At 42.6% G+C, this 16592-nt stretch overlaps 1 protein-coding gene across 5 annotated transcripts in view; it reads right to left on the bottom strand.

Moving 5' to 3' along the window:
• The window catches only part of LOC124043698 (histone-lysine N-methyltransferase 2B-like), an 87863-nt gene that overhangs the window by 28252 nt on the left and 43019 nt on the right, over positions 1 to 16592 (bottom strand). For all 5 annotated transcript variants that reach the window (XR_006840368.1, XR_006840367.1, XR_006840369.1 and 2 more), the window contains 10 exons: positions 14021 to 14134; positions 13360 to 13544; positions 13044 to 13148; positions 12654 to 12764; positions 10752 to 10828; positions 8113 to 8297; positions 7756 to 7853; positions 4370 to 4504; positions 3842 to 4000; positions 3583 to 3700 (listed from right to left, as the gene is read on the bottom strand). Coding sequence is in view for 2 of the 5 variants with exons in the window: in XM_046362563.1 (XP_046218519.1) it covers positions 3583 to 3700; positions 3842 to 4000; positions 4370 to 4504; positions 7756 to 7853; positions 8113 to 8297; positions 10752 to 10828; positions 12654 to 12764; positions 13044 to 13148; positions 13360 to 13544; positions 14021 to 14134 (1287 nt within the window). In the remaining 3 variants the exon portion in view is untranslated. The remainder of the gene's footprint in view (positions 1 to 3582; positions 3701 to 3841; positions 4001 to 4369; positions 4505 to 7755; positions 7854 to 8112; positions 8298 to 10751; positions 10829 to 12653; positions 12765 to 13043; positions 13149 to 13359; positions 13545 to 14020; positions 14135 to 16592) is intronic.

The raw sequence follows: 16592 nt of genomic DNA, 5'->3' as shown, positions 1-16592 counted from the left end.
CCAGCCGTAGAAAAATGCTTATTGAAACTCTCAATTATGGTGGATTTATCAGTGGTGACAGTGTTTCCTATCTTCAGTGCAGTGGGCAGGTGGGAGGAGGTGTTCTTATTCTCCATGGACTTTACAGTGTCCCAGAACTTTTTTGAGTTAGTGTTGCAGGAAGCAAATTTCTGCTTGAAAAAGCTAGCCTTGGCTTTTCTAACTGCCTGTGTATAACGGTTTCTAGCTTCCCTGAATAGCTGCATATCACGGGGGCTGTTCGATGCTAATGCAGAACGCCATAGGATGTTTTTGTGTTGGTTAAGGGCAGTCAGGTCTGGGGAGAACCAAGGGCTATATCTGTTCCTGGTTCTAAATTTCTTGAATGGGGCATGTTTATTTAAGATGGTTAGTAAGGCATTTAAAAAAAATATCCAGGCATCCTCTACTGACGGGATGAGATCAATATCCTTCCAGGATACCCCGGCCAGGTCGATTAGAAAGGCCTGCTCGCTGAAGTGTTTCAGGGAGCGTTTTACAGTGATTAGTGGAGGTCGTTTGACCGCTGACCCATTACGGATGCAGGCAATGAGGCAGTGATCGCTGAGATCTTGGTTGAAGACAGCAGAGGTGTACTTAGAGGGGAAGTTGGTTAGGATGATATCTATGAGGGTGCCCGTGTTTAAGGCTTTGGGGGGGTACCTGGTAGGTTCATTGATAATTTGAGTGAGATTGAGGGCATCAAGTTTAGATTGTAGGATGGCTGGGGTGTTAAGCATGTTCCAGTTTAGGTCGCCTAGCAGCACGAGCTCTGAAGATAGATGGGGGGCAATCAGTTCACATATGGTGTCCAGAGCACAGCTGGGGGCAGAGGGTGGTCTATAGCAGGCGGCAACGGTGAGACTTGTTTTTATAGAGGTGGATTTTTAGAAGTAGAAGTTCAAATTGTTTGGGTACAGACCTGGATAGTAGGACAGAACTCTGCAGGCTATCTTTGCAGTAGATTGCAACACCGCCCCCTTTGGCTGTTCTATCTTGTCTGAAAATGTAATTTGGAATTAAAATTTCAGAATTTTTGGTGGTCTTCCTAAGCCAGGATTCAGACACAGCTAGAACATCCGGGTTGGCAGAGTGTGCTAAAGCAGTGAATAGAACAAACTTAGGGAGGAGGCTTCTAATGTTAACATGCATGAAACCAAGGCTATTACGGTTACAGAAGTCATCAAAAGAGAGCGCCTGGGGAATAGGAGTGGAGCTAGGCATTGCAGGGCATGGATTCACCTCTACATCGCCAGAGGAACATAGGAGGAGAAGAATAAGGGTACGGCTAAAAGCAATAAGAATTGGTCGTCTATAACGTCTGGAACAGAGAGTAAAAGGAGGTTTCTGGGGGCGATAAAATAGCATCAAGGTATAATGTACAGACAAAGGTATGGAAGGATGTGAATACAGTGGAGGTAAACCTAGGTATTGAGTGATGAAGAGAGAGATATTGTCTCTAGAAACATCATTGAAACCAGGAGATGTCATTGCATGTGTGGGTGGTGGAACTAATAAATTGGATAATGTATAGTGAGCAGGACTAGAGGCTCTACAGTGAAATAAGCCAATAAACACTAACCAGAACAGCAATGGACAAGACATATTGACATTAAGGAGAGGCATCCTTAGACGAGTGATCAAAAGAGTCCAGAGAGTGGAGTGGTTGGTTTCGGGGTCAAGGCGATTTAGACAGCTAGCCAATGCAACCGCTGTGTCAAATTTCAGAAAAAGCAAACCATGCAATAATCTGAGAACAGCGCTCAGAGAAAAAAAAAAATATCCGCCATGTTGGAGTCAACAGAAATCAGAAATAACAAATATTCCCTTACCTTTGATGATCTTCATCAGAATGCACTCCCAGGAATCCCAGTTCCACATTAAATGTTTGATTTGTTTGATAATGTCCATTATTTATGTCCAAGTAGCTACTTTTGTTAGGGCGTTTAGTGCACGAGCGTTTCGATTTGTGTAGGTCCAGCCGAACGTCAGATGAAAAGTTAAAAAAGTTATATTACAGGTCATATAAACATTTCAAACCAAGTATAGAATCAATCTCTAGGATGTTTTTAATCATAAATCTTCAATTATGTTCCAACCGGAGAATTCTGTTGTCTGTAGAAAAGCCATGGAACGAAGGTTGCCATCATGTGAAATGCACGTGACCAGGACCTGGCTCTCTGTCAGAACACTGACTCAAAGAGCTCTAATCCGGCCCCACATCACAGTAGAAGACTCGTTCAAGTTTCTAAAGACGGTTGACATCTAGCGGAAGCCATAGGAAGTGCAACTTGAACCATATCCCACTGTGTATTCGATAGGGCTGAGTTCAAAAACTACAAACCTCAGATTTCCCACTTCCTGTTTGGATTTCTTCTCAGGTTTTTGCCTGCCATAAGAGTTCTGTTATACTCACAGACATCATTCAAACAGTTTTAGAAACTTGAGTGTTTTTTATCCAATACTAATAATAATATGCATATATTAGCAACTGGGACTGAGGAGCAGGCTGTTTACTCTGGGCACCTTATTCATCCAAGCTACTCAATACTGCCCCTGCAGCCATAAGAACACATTTATTTATTTATTTGACTTAAAGCATTATCGGTTGAGGGATTGTAAGTAAGCATTTCTCTAAGGTCTACACCTGTTGTATTCAGGGCACATGTGACATAGAATTAGATTTTAAATAGTTGATCCACATTTTAGGCTAAACTGTCTGATCTGTTGCATCAAACTCCTTGCTTTTGAATATTTATTTTTTATGTAACCTAAGTCTACTGGTTGTATGAATTTAAAATCAAATCAATTTGATCTATTGTCTCACAACTGTTCCACAGTTCCACAGTAGGCTATTTCTTTGTCGACAAGTATGTCAAGTTTTCTACTATTTTGGATTGTAGAGTGACATGCACTGAGTGCATAAAATATTAAGAACATTTACCTAATATTGAGTTGCAGGGCTGTGTTCAAAACAAAACAACTATAAGTGTGCTTGCTCTAGTTACATTTACATTTAAGTCATTCAATGGCACAGCTAGGAGAGCTCAAAAAAGCACCTTACAGTTGGGAGACTCTTTGAGTCATACAAGTGCATTGAATTAACTTACTGTGCATACTTTGGAGAGCTGTGTGGCCACTTGGATACACCAGTTTGACCTCTCTCAAAACTTTGGCATTTAAAAAAATAATTGATGCACCTACCCCAAATTTTCCAATATTATTCTTATGTTACTGAATGTATCCAGAGTATTTTCAGATTTCATTTCAACAGATGCATTGGAAAGTACAGTAAATGTAAAATGTTCATAAAATCACAGTGTAATGTTTAGACTCAGTCTTGTGTCGGGTGAACTGCCGTGTCCTCATAATTTCCCCACAATCTCTTAACTGTTCCCTTGTAATTGCTTCCAAGGGTATGCATATGCTTTCCATATTTCTTCTGTAAAAAAAAAACATTTCAATGTAGCCCTATCCATATAGGCTCATTCCACGAGTGTAAAGGGTTAAAAGCAGTGCACTACATAGGGAATAGGGTGCCATTGGGAATGTGCACATACTCACCAATGGTCATATTTATAGACTCTGGCTCCAGGCCAGTCAGAAACTTCCTACGGAGGCTGATCCCTTCGAAGTCCACGTAGACCCGCCGGAGAACTTCAAACCCATTCCCAGACACCATCTGGAGAGTGGAAACGAGAGTGCAAATCCTGAGACATAAGTTTGGAATGCCGCTGACAAGTCACAGTGAAAGTGGTGGTGGGCACTGTTGGAAAGATGACGGTTTCTTTGTGTGTGCCTCAGCCCATTTCTAAAAGTTCACCTTCTCACTGACGAGGTCGCGGTGCCTGGAGCAGAAGACCTTCCTGTCCTCCTGGAAGACACAGTTGCGGGCGCGGGCGCACATGAAGTGGTAGTTACTTTGACAGGATGAGAGACAGCAGCCAACAGTCGCCCCCGCCTGGCCACAACGCTCACAGCGCTGTAGGGAAGAACAGTACAATGAGTAGAAGAGAAAAGAAAACAGAATGAGAACAACTAGCAGAATGCTTACTTTTCAGGGAGTTTTCTCATTATAACTCAAATGGGCATAGCAGACTTGACAAAACAATTCTCTTTGGGACAATAAAGCTCCTATTATTTTACGGCAATGTTAAAAACAGGAAACTGCACACCCATGTCTGAATACAAAGTCTATTGGGTAAGGATGTACTCCAGCTTTGATACGTGTCCCAAATGTCACCATATTCCCTACATAGCACACTATGGGCCCCGGTCAAAAGTAGTGCACTTTATAGGAAACATTGTGCCATTTGAGGCGCAGCTATGGTTATGTTCAATGCATTCTTACCATGTGGCGCCCCCTGGAGACAGCACTGTGTACTTGGAGTAGAGCTCCGTTGTCTTCGTACACCTCAGCGGACCACAGGCAGCAGTTGACGTGGGCCCACTCGTTCTGCCCCAGGTACAGCAGCCTGCCTGCGTCCTTCAATAAAAACGAGGAAATTCAGATTTAGAGTGGACCTGAGACAACATTCTGGGATAGCTGCTAATACCATTACTGTGTGTATAATGTACTACAGAAGTGTTTCACAACTCCGATCCCCGAGTACCCCAAACAGAATAAATGATTTGTTTTAGCCACATAGAAGAACAAACTCAACTAGTCATGTGCTTGTTGATTAGTTCACTAATTGAATCGGCTGTATGGCCACAAAAATGCATTCTCTTTCAGTCAGTCATCTTCGGTACAACACACTATGGAGAAGTCGCACACTCACGACTTCGGTTGAAGGATCTACAATCACGCCCGACAAGGCCAATGAAATACAGGGCTCGCTGGAAGCCACTCCTTCCACATGTGATAAGCGTGAGACTCAGATTCATTCTTTCAATTATTCCACTCTTCACCTTTGTGTGAACAGGTACATTTCACAGTACTTAAACAAATAATCAGAACACGAGACTTGTCTTATGTTGTGCCAACTTAACTGTCCCTTAGGTTGTAGAGCGTGCTCAACCCCTGGACGTCGTGTGCTGTAGTTTATGATTAGGAAACTTGTGAGAACAGTACAAACAATGAGTTATTCTTCTAATTGCTTGGCCTGGCTTCAGCAATAGATAAGACAGATAACGAGACCGAAACGACAAGGTGGGTTCGGGTTTACCACCACGCCCCCAATAAATTAATAGCTATCCATGTTTGTTGTCTTGGCGCATGCTCAGGCTGCCCTCACTCTAATCAGTTTGTGTAAAATTAATCTCTGTTGAATCGATACATTGTGCCGATGTAGAGCATACTGAAAAGCTGGAAAATAAATCACTAACACTAAAATAATATGGATGTAGAGTAGACGGCTGGGGCTTGGTGTTTCAGATGACTTCCTCTCCCGGCTCCTGTGCGCTCTGTTGCCAGTTATAGGAGGCTACTTGAAGAGAGAGGATGACCAGGTTCTGTCTGTGTGCCTTGGTTAAGCACCACTTGCCTCTTCTCAAAAGAGTCTGGGTTCCACATCAGTGATCCGGTCCTACATAAATAGCAATCACCAACTCAGAGAAGCTGCTCCCTACATTGAGACCCAATCACTGACCACTTTAATAAATGGATCACTAGTCACTTTATACAATGCACTATAAATAATATATATATGCCATTTAGCAGACGCTTTTATCCAAAGCGACTTACATAATGACACTTCAATAATGTTCACATATCTTACATTACCCATATCACATGTGTATACTGTATTTTATACCATCTATTGCACCGTTGTTTTCCTTCTGAAGAGGAACAGGAGTTTAACCAGTTGAAGCTAGGGGGGGCGCTATTTCATTATTGGATTAAAAAAAACGTGCCCGTTTTAAGCGCAATATTTTGTCACAAAAAGATGCTCGACTATGCATATAATTGCCAGCTTTGGAAAGAAAACACTGACGTTTTCAAAACTGCAAAGATATTATCTGTGGGTGCCCCAGAACTGATCTTACAGGCGAAACCAAAATGCAACCTCAAACAGGGAATGAGCAGGATTTTTGAGGCTCTGTTTTCCATTGTCTCCTTATATGGCCGTGAAAGAGCCACGAATTAGCCTGCCCTTTCTATCGTTTCTCCAAGTTGTCTGCAGCATTGTGACGTATTTGTAGGCATATCATTGGAAGATTGGCCATAAGAGACTACATTTACCAGGGGTCCGCCCAGTGTCCTTTGTTGAAATTGTTGCGTAATCTCCAAGCTGCTCGCATTCATCCATGTGATTGAGACAGAGAGGAGACTTCCAGGAATGATATATCATGAAGAGATGTGAAAAACACCTTGAGGATTGATTCTAAACAACGTTTACCATGTTTCAGTCGATATTATGGAGTTAATGTGGAAGAAAGTTTGGCGTTTGGATGAATGAATTTGTTTTTTTTTTGTAACCAAACATGACGCAGAAAACAGACCGATTTCTCCCGCACAACTAATCTTTCAGGAAAACTGAACATTTGCTATCTAATTGAAAACATCCGAAGTTCTTCAAAGGTAAATGATTTATTGAATGTTTTTGCGAAAATGTTGCCTGCTAATGCTAACGCAAAATGCTAACGCAAATGCTAACGCTAAATGCTAACGCTAAATGCTAGTTTGCTATGGTTGAGAAGCATATTTTGAAAATCTGAGATGACAGTGTTGTTAACAAAAGGCTAAGCTTGAGAGCAAATAGATTCATTTAATTTCATTTGCGATTTTCATGAATAGTTAACGTTGCCTTATGGTTGAGGCTGTATTCACGATCCCGGATCCGGGATGGCTCGACGCAAGAAGTTAAATGCCCTGTGAGAGCTTTATGCCTGTTCTGCTAATCCAGCTCGTGGCAGGGCAGTCCATAAGCAGCATGTCTCCCACTGGATTGTGGAATCTCTCTGGGCATATTACAGCAGGGGGCAAGGGTTAAATAGCGGTGTACGCACCCACTCCACCAGGGGTCCGGCAGCATCTTGGGCATAGTTTAAATGGTTGAGTGTAGGATACATTTGTGCTGCAGTGAGTTGGGCATCACCACATACTTTTGTGATGTTTCATTGCTTGGATGTCACTGCTCCCAGTTCAGCCCAGTGTGCTTACGGCTGGGACAGGGAAAGTCACTAGGCAGCGCGCTGTGTGCACAATACCCAGACTGCCGCATCTGGCGGGGTCAGGTCTGGATGGACTGCCACGGGCAGTTTAATTTAGTATCCGTTGGGCTCAGCTTGGGGCGTGATTATATATCCCCATAGTATGTTGTACTGAAGTTGACTGAATGAAAGGGAATGTAACGTTATGACTATAACTACTGTTACCTGAAGGAGGGAAACGAGATACAACTCCTGATTCGCCCCACACTGCCCGTTCCTGTACTCAGTGAAGGAATTAATCCGAGCCTCACGCTTATCACCTGGGGAAGGCGGGGCTTCCAGCAAGGTGTGGATTTCAGGCGATTGAAGATCCTTCAACCCGAAGTAACGAGAGTACAACTCCCCCATAGTGTGTTGTACCTCGTTTCCCTTCTTCATGGAACAGTAGTTAGTCATCAAGTTACATTCTGTTTGAGATACTCAAGGACCGAAGTTGAGAATCACTGTACTACAGTACCCATGATGATCCATTTATGGTTTTATTTTACTAAAGATGTTTCTGAAGCTAACACAATGGTGTCTCGTCTCCTTATCAATACAATTACTGTGTGGGATCAGTACAGAGGGGGGAGGGAAACTCACGTCGGGTGTGGCGTCTCCACATTGTTGGCAGAGTACACACTGCCTCACATCTTTGGTCCAGTCGAGTTCCAGGGCCCCGGTTAGAGCACAATGTGTAGCTACTCAAGATAGACCAAACACATTCATTAATCATTGAATTGATTCACATTGTTAGGATGAAGTAAAATGCTAGATCACCATCAATCTTGTGCCGGTGAATGGGGTTACATGCCTGCTTTGAGAAAGAAAATAGGCTAACAGAGGGAGTGATAGATATATAATATAATGCACTACTGCACTATATAATGCACTACTATTGACCAGAGCCCTATGCCTATGACCAGACCCCTAGTTGAGACACAGCCAAAGACTCCATACCTTGGGATTTGAGTGTGAGGCTCTCCAGAGCCCGGGACTGATGGGTGGTGACTGAGCACAGGGAAGGGATGCTGTTCCCCTGCTGGAGGCACCCTGAGCCCCTGGTAACTTGGTATGTCCTCTCCAGCCACTGTGCATAGCTGTGCTCCTTAGAGGGTGGAAGAACTGCCTCAGGGAGCATACCACTGAGACAGAAGAAAAGGGGTGGAGACTTGTTGAACAACAGAGCCTTTCTAAAATTTATTTGTATATTTTATTTATTTATTTCACCTTTATTTAACCAGGTAAGCCAGTTGAGAACAAGTTCTCATTTACAAATACGATCTGGCCAAGATAAAGCAAAGCAGTGTGAAAAAAACAGAGTTGCACATGGAATAAAAATACATACAGTCAATAACACAATAGAAAAGTGTATATACAGTGTGTGTAAATGAAATCAGAAAAGAGAAGTAGGGCAATAAATAGGCTGTGGCAAAATAATTACAATTTTGCAAATAAACACAGGAGTGATAGATGTGCAAGTAGAGATACGGGGGTGCAAAGGAGCAAAAAAAAGAAAAATATAAAATAAATAACAATATGGGGATGAGGTAGTTGGATGGGCTATTTACAGATGGGCTATGTACAGGTGCAATGATCTGTAAGCTGCTCTGATAGCTGATGCTTAAAGTTAGTGAGGGAGATACGAGTCTCCAGCTTCAGTGATTTTTGCAGTTCGTTCCAGTCATTGGCAGCAGAGAACTGGAAGGAAAGGCGGTCAAATGAGGAATTGGTTTTGGGGGTGACCAGTGAAATATACCTGCTGGAGCACGTGCTACAGGTGGGTGCTACTGTGGTGACCAGTGAGCTGAGATAAGGCGGGGCTTTACCTAGCAAGGACTTATAGATGACCTGGAGCCAGTTGGTTTGGCGACAAATATGAAGCAAGAGCCAACCAACGAGAGCATACAGGTCGCAGTGGTGGGTCGTATATGGGGCTTGGTGACGAAACGGATGGCACTGTGATAGACTGCATCCCATTTGTTGAGAAGAATGTTGGAGGCTGTTTTGTAAATGACATCGAAGTCAAGGATCGGTAGGATAGTCCGTTTTAAGAGGGTATGTTTGGCAGCATGAGTGAAGGATGCTTTGTTGCGAAATAGGAAGCTAGATTTCATTATGTATTGGAGATGCTTAATATGAGTCTGGAAGGAGAGTTTACAGTAACCAGACACCTAGGTATTTGTAGTTGTCCACATATTCAAAGTCAGAACCGTTCAGTGATTTTTGCAAAGCGGGCGTGCAGCGATCGGTTGAAGAGCATGCATTTAGTTTTACTTGCATTTAAGAGCAGTTGGAGGCCACGGAAGGAGAGTTGTATGGCATTGACGCTTGTCTGCAGGTTAGTTAACACAGTGTCCAAAGAAGAGCCAGAAGTATACATAATTATGTCATCTGCATAGAGGTGGATCAGAGAATCACCAGCTGCAAGCGTGACATCATTGATGTATACAGAGAAAAGAGTCGGCCCGAGAATTGAACCCTGTGGCACCCCTATAGACTGCTAGAGTTCCGGACAACAGGCCCTCCAATTTGACACACTGAACTCTTATCATAGCATTAGTTGGTGAACCAGGCGAGGCAGTCATTTGAGAAACCAAGGCCGTTGAGTCTGCCGATAAGAATGCGGTGATTGATAGAGTCGAAAGCCTTGGCCAGGTCGATGGATATGGCTGCACAGTATTGTCTTTTGTCGATGGCAATTATTATATCGTTTAGGACCCTAAGCGTGGCTGATGTGCACCCATGATCAGCTCGGAAACCAGATTGCATAGTGGAGAAGGTACGGTGGGATTCGAAATGGTCGGTGATCTGTTTGTTAACTTGGCTATTGAAGACCTTAAAAAGGCAGGGTAGAATAGATATAGGTCTGTAAAAGTTTGAGTCTAGAGTGTCTTCCCCTTTGAAGATGGGGATGACCGCGGCAGCTTTCCAATATTTGGGGATCTCAGACGATAGGAAAGAGGTTGAGCAGGCTAGTAATAGGGGTTGCAGAAATTGCGGCGGATCATTTTAAAAGGAGAGGGTCCAGATTGTCTAGCCCAGCTGATTTGTAGGGGTGCAGATTTTGCACCTCTTTCAGAACATCAGCTATCTGCATTTGGGTGAAGGAGAAATGGGGGAGGCTTGGGCAAGTTGCTGTGGGGAGTGCAGAGCTGTTGACAGGGGTAGGGGTAGCCAGGTGGAAAGCAAGGCCAGCCGTAGAAAAATGCTTCTTGAAATTCGTAAATTTATCGGTGGTGACCGTGCTTCCTAGCCTCAGTGCAGTGGGAGGAGGTGCTCTTATTCTCAATGGACTTTGCAGTGTCCCTGAACTTTTTGGAGCTTGTGCTACAGGATGCAAATTTCTGTTTGAAAAAGCTAGCCTTTGCTTTCCATTCAGGCCAAGGAGATACTTTAGAAGTATTATTTGCTAGCTTTTCAAAAATAAGTATTCTATGCCTGCTTTATCTTTCTGAAAGCAAAACTATTTATTGTCATAGTTGGTTTGTTCAGGGATTTTCCCTTTTGTCTTCTTGGCGGAAATGTGAGTAAGAACAACAATGTCAAAATCGATAACATACACCGTCATATGGTCTACACATAGTGTATCCATTTACCTTGGGAAATCTTTGGAGATTGGGTCCCACATTTTCTGATCCTGGCTATGAAACCAACTGAAAGTCTCCTCCAGCAACTGAAAGGACATAGATACATTGCATTTGGGGAGTATTCAGACACCTTGACTGTTTCCACATTTTGTTACGTTAAAGCATTATTCTAAAATTAATTAAAATGTTTTGTCCCCCAATCTATACAAAATACCCCATAATGACAAAGCAAAAACTGTTAAAAATAAAATAATAAATATATAATTTAAAAAAACTTAAATATCACATTTACATAAGTATTCAGACCCTTTACTCAGTACTTTGTTGAAGCACCTTTGGCGGAGATTACAGCCTTTGAGTCTTCTTTGATTGAGAGGTGTTGAGTTAAATGCGGAAGACACATTTCAGTTGAATGCACTCAGTTGCACAACTGACTAGGTATCCCCCTTTCTTGGTTATGACACTATAAGCTTGGCACACCTGTATTTGAGGAATTTATCCCAGATCCTCTCAAGCCATGTCAGGTAGGCTGGGGAACATCACTGCACAGCCATTTTCAGGTCTCTCCAGAGATGTTCAATCGGGTTAAAGTCCGGGCTCTAGCTACGCCACGCAAGGACATTCAGAGACTTGTCCCGAAGCCACTCCTGCATTGACTTGGCTGTGTACTTAGGGTTGTTATCCTGTTGGAAGGTGAACCTTCGCCCCAGTCTGAGGTCCTGAGCGCTCTGGAGCAGGTTTTCATCAAAGATTGCTCTGTACTTAACTAGTCTCCTAGTCCCTGCCGCTGATAAACATCCCCACAGCATGCTGCTGCCACCACCATGCTTCACCGAAGGGATGGCGCCAGGTTTCCTCCAGACGTGACCCTTTGCATTCGGGCCAAAGAGTTGAATCTTGGTTTCATCAGACCAGAGAATCTTGTTTCTCACTGTCAGTCCTTTAGGTGCCTTTCGGCAAACTCCATGCAGGCCGTCATGTGCCTTTTACTGAGGAGTGGCTTCCGTCTGCCCACACCACAATAAAGGCCTGATTGGTGGAGTACTGCACAGATGGTTGTCCATCTGGAAGGTTCTCCCATCTCCACAGAGGAACTGGAGCTCTGTCAGTGTGACCTTCGGGATCTTGATCTTGTAGGCCCTTCTCCCCCAATTGCTCAGTTTGGCCAGGTAGCCAGCTCTAGGAAGACAGTTGGTGTTGCCAAACTTCTTCCATTTAAGAATGATAGAGGCCACTGTATTCTTGGGGACCTACAATGCTGCAGACATTTTTGGTACCCACCCCAGATCTGTGCCGCGACACGATCCTGTCTCTGAGCTTTACGGACAATTCGTCCCACCTCATGGCTTGGTTTTTTGCTCTGACATGCACTGTCAACTGTGGGACCTTACATCGACAGGTGTGCCTTTCCAAATAATGTCCAATCAATTTAATTTAACACAGGTGGACACCAATAAAGTTGTAGGATCATCATGATGATCAATGGAATGATCAATGGAAACAGGATGCACCTGAGCTCAATTTTGAGTCTCATAGCAAAGGGTCTGTTTACTAAAAACCTGTTTTCGCTTTGTCATTATGGGGTATTGTAAATGTATTTAATACATTTTAGAATAAGGCTGTAAAGTAACATTTTGAAAAGGGGAAGGGGTCTGAATACTTTCCGAATGCACTGAGTGTGTGATCTTTATACATCGTTAAAGAGAGGCAATAAGGGGTTCAAACACAAAAATATTATTTTAGAGTTATTTTATTATGTTTTATTAATCGAGGCAATTAATAAAATACCATACATTTCTTTTATGCAGACTATATTAAAATAGAGTAAATATGTAAATAAACAATATAATGATATGGCACAGTATGGCCCATAACAAATGGCATTAATGGAGGAAAGGTCTTTCTACTAACCTTCAGGTAGTGAGACTTGGCCAAACAGGTGGGCCTCAGGTCCTCAGGGAGAGACTCCTCCTCCTTTAGCCCCTTCCTCATCACCATGACAACATCCTCATGGAATGATTTCTGATTGGTAGACAAGAGCAGGAAAAACAGGTGTCAAGTTTAGGAGACAGATGTATTGTTGTTACAATATATGTGAGATTGAATTTATAGAACATCTATAAGAGCATCTGCTAAATGACCAAAATGTATATAAAGTGATCAGATTGTGGTCTGAAAAGAGCTACATGAGTCACAGTGGAACATTGATGCCATGACAGCAAAATCAACAACCGCTAGCTTGGTCTTAATAGTTTTCACGTGACATAATTCAAATGTTTATAAAAGACTGGGGTCTCTCACCAGTGAAGTGTACTGGCCGTCTGTACATTTTTGACCCACGGCATGTAGGTCGCAGATGGGCTGCTGTTGGTCCCTGAAAGCATTTAGTTCCGTAGATTCCTCACACTGCAGAAAACAAAAGAACAGCATGGTACAGTAAAATGGAGAATGCCGTCAGAGGGTCAGGGATATACAATCCATAAGACAGTCTAAACGTGTAAAAGTTAAGTTTTATACTTGATTTTGGATATAGAGAAGAGCCATGTTATGAAAGTGAGAGAACATGTTACGAGTATCTGACTCGTGACGTCTTTACTGTGATGGCGGCAGACATTACCTCTCTGCAGGTTATCAGGTGCTGGGCGGAGGAGTCAGAGAGGAGGTTGGTCAGCACATTCTCTAGTCCCGCCCTCAGCCTTTCCTTCAGCGCCTCCTTCCAGAATATGGGCTGTGATTGGCTGCAGCGTGTACAGGAATATACTACGCTCTCTGGCAGGCTAGACATGATCTCATACAGGTCATCTGGGAGACAGAAGAGAAGCATAATTTCAATATAATGGAGTGGGTTTATAGTGGGATAGGCCCTTAAGTTGGGGCCTGCCTGAACAATTGACCCAGCATCGTCCAGGTTAGGCCAGTATATGCAGTCATTGTAAATAATAATTTGTTTTTAACTGACTTGCCTAAATGAATAAAGGTTAAATCAAATTAAATAGTTGGTGGCATCTTCCCCTACACATACTGTTATTAATAGGGGTGGTCACCCCTTCGCCTGGAGAACTACCCTCTTGCAGGATTTGGTTCCAGATCTTATATCCAACACACCTGATTCTATCAATGAGATGCTCCTTGGAACCTTGATTAGCTGGATTAGGTGTGTTTGTATAGGGCTAGAGCAAAAGCCTGCATACCCAGTAACACTAATGAATGTTGGCCACCCCTGTTGTACATCCCCTTGATAAAGACTGTTTTAGCGCTGAAACATTAGTGTCACTCACCAGAGAGTCCTTCACATTTAGAATGCACCCAGTGGCTACACATGGAGCACTCCATCATCTGGCTGATGTGGTCTTTCGCCTCGTAACACTTGGAGCATATGGTGCAGAAGTTCCCTTGTAAAACAAATAAGAAACAAAATCAGATGTACTAAAGTAATCAATGATTAATGGTTCTTTCGACCAATCGGAAAAAAACAGGCACCTGTTTAAATAAAATCAACCTATACAGTGCATTCGGAAAGTATTAAGACCACTTGACTTTTTCCACATTGTTACATTACAGCCTTATTCTAAGAAATAAAACATTTAAAAAAATAAAAATAAGTTTAGAAATGTTTGCAAACGTATAAAAACAAAAAAACTGAAAAATAACATTTACATAAGTATTGATATGTTCGGGTCTTAATTATCAGGTAATCAATTGGAATTGTAACCTTTATTTAACTATGCAAGAACAAATTCTTATTTATAATGATGGCCTACTCTGGCCGACGCTGGGCCAATTGTGTGCCGCCCTATGGAACTGCCAATCAAGGCCGGATGTGTGACAGCCTGGAATCGAACCAGGGTCTGTAATGACACCTCTTACACTGAGATGCGGTGCCTTACACCACTGTGCCATTCGGGAGCCCTTTTGAGTGCCATGGTATGGTTTCTACACCAGAAGTTAATGATTATCTGTAGGAGGAATATACAGTTGAAGTCGGAAGTTTACAAGCACTGAGGTTGGAGTCATTAAAAGTAATTTTTCAACCACTCCAAATGTCTTGTTAATTAACCTCTTGAGTGTAGGGGGCAGTATTTTGATGTTTGGATGAAAAACATGCCCAAATTAAACTGCCTATTTCTCAGGCTCAGAATCTAGAATATACATATAATTGTCAGATTAGGATAGAAAGCACTAAAGTTTCCAAAATATTGTCTGCAAGTAGAACAGAACTGATATTGCAGGCGAAAACCTGAGGAAAATCCAACCAGGAAGTGGCCTCTATTTTGAAAGTTCCATGTTCCATAGCCTGCCTTCTCTCCATTTAAAGGGGTATGAACCGGATCCTTTTCCTATGGCTTCCACAGTGTGAACAGTCTTTAGACAGTTTCAGGCTTTATTTCTGAAAAAATGAGCGAGAAAGATCACATCGCGTCAGTGGATGGCTGGGTGCCAGCAGCGTTTTGTACACTCAACAGCTTGGAGCAGCCATTTTTTCTCGCTCTCCTATTGAAGAAGCTACATTCCCAGTTGATATATCATCGATTATATATTGTAAAAAACAACCTGAGGATTGACTATAAAAAACATTTGAAATGTTTCCACGAACATTATGGATACTATTTGAAATTTGTCTGCGATGTCGTGACCGCTCGAGCCTGTGGATTACTGAACACAACACACCAACCAAATGGAGGTATTTTGAATATAAAAAATAATCTTTATGGAACAAAAGGAACATTTGTGTAACTGGGAGTGTCGTGGGTGCAAACATCCGAAGATCATCAAAAGGTAGGCGATTTAATTTATTGCTTTTCTGACTTTTGTGACCAATCTACTTGGCTGCTAGCTGTTTGTAATATTTTTCCTACTGAGAGAGATGTCCTTACATAAGCGATTGGTTTGCTTTCGGCGAAAAGCTTTATTGAAATCTGACACGCCAGGTGGATTAACAACAAGCTAAGCTGTGTTTTGCTATATTACACTTGTGATTTCATGAAAAATAAATATTTTTAGTGATTTAATTTGAATTTGACACTCTGCAATTCAGCGGTGGTTGACGAAAATGATCCCGCTAACGGGATGGGTGCATCAAGTTAAGGTTCCTTCAAGTGCAGTAACAAAAACCAAGTGCTATGATGAAACTGGCTCTCATGTGGAACGCCACAGGAAATGAAGACCCAGAGTTCTCTGCTGCAGAGGATAAGTTCATCAGAGTTACCAGCCTCAGACATTGCAGCCAAAATAAACGCTTCAAAGTTCAAGAAACAGACACAGCTCAATATTAACTGTTCAGAGGAGACTGTGTGAAATCAGGGCTTCATGGTCAAATTTCTGCAAAGAAACCACTAAAGGACACCAATAAGAAGAGACTTTCTTGGGCCCAGAAACATGAGCAATGGACATGAGATCGGTGGAAATATGTCCTTTGAGATTTTTGCTTCCAACTGACACGTCTTTGTGAGACGCAGAGTATGTGAACGGATGATCTCCGCATGTGTGGTTCCCACCGTGAAGCATGGAAGTGTGACGGTGCTTTGCTGGCAACAGTGTCAATGATTTCTTTAGAATTCAAGGCACACTTAACCAGCATGGCTACCACAGCATTCTGCAGCAATACGCCATCCCATCTGATTTGCACTTAGTGGGACTATCATTTGTTTTTCAAAAGGACAATGAACCAACATCTCCAGGCTGTGTAAGGGCTATTTTACCAAGAAGGAGAGTGATGGAGTGCTGCATCAGATGACCTGGCCTCCACAATCACCTGACTTCAACCCAATTGAGATAGTTTGGGATGAGTTAGACCGCAGAGTGAAGGAAAAGCATTCCAGGTGAAGCTGGTTGAGAGAATGCCAAGAGTGT

The sequence above is a fragment of the Oncorhynchus gorbuscha genome, linkage group LG09 (assembly GCF_021184085.1).
Source record: "Oncorhynchus gorbuscha isolate QuinsamMale2020 ecotype Even-year linkage group LG09, OgorEven_v1.0, whole genome shotgun sequence".
NCBI lineage: Eukaryota > Metazoa > Chordata > Actinopteri > Salmoniformes > Salmonidae > Oncorhynchus > Oncorhynchus gorbuscha.
The sequence above is the reverse complement of the archived record's forward strand: the minus strand, read 5'-3'. Positions and strand labels throughout refer to the sequence as shown.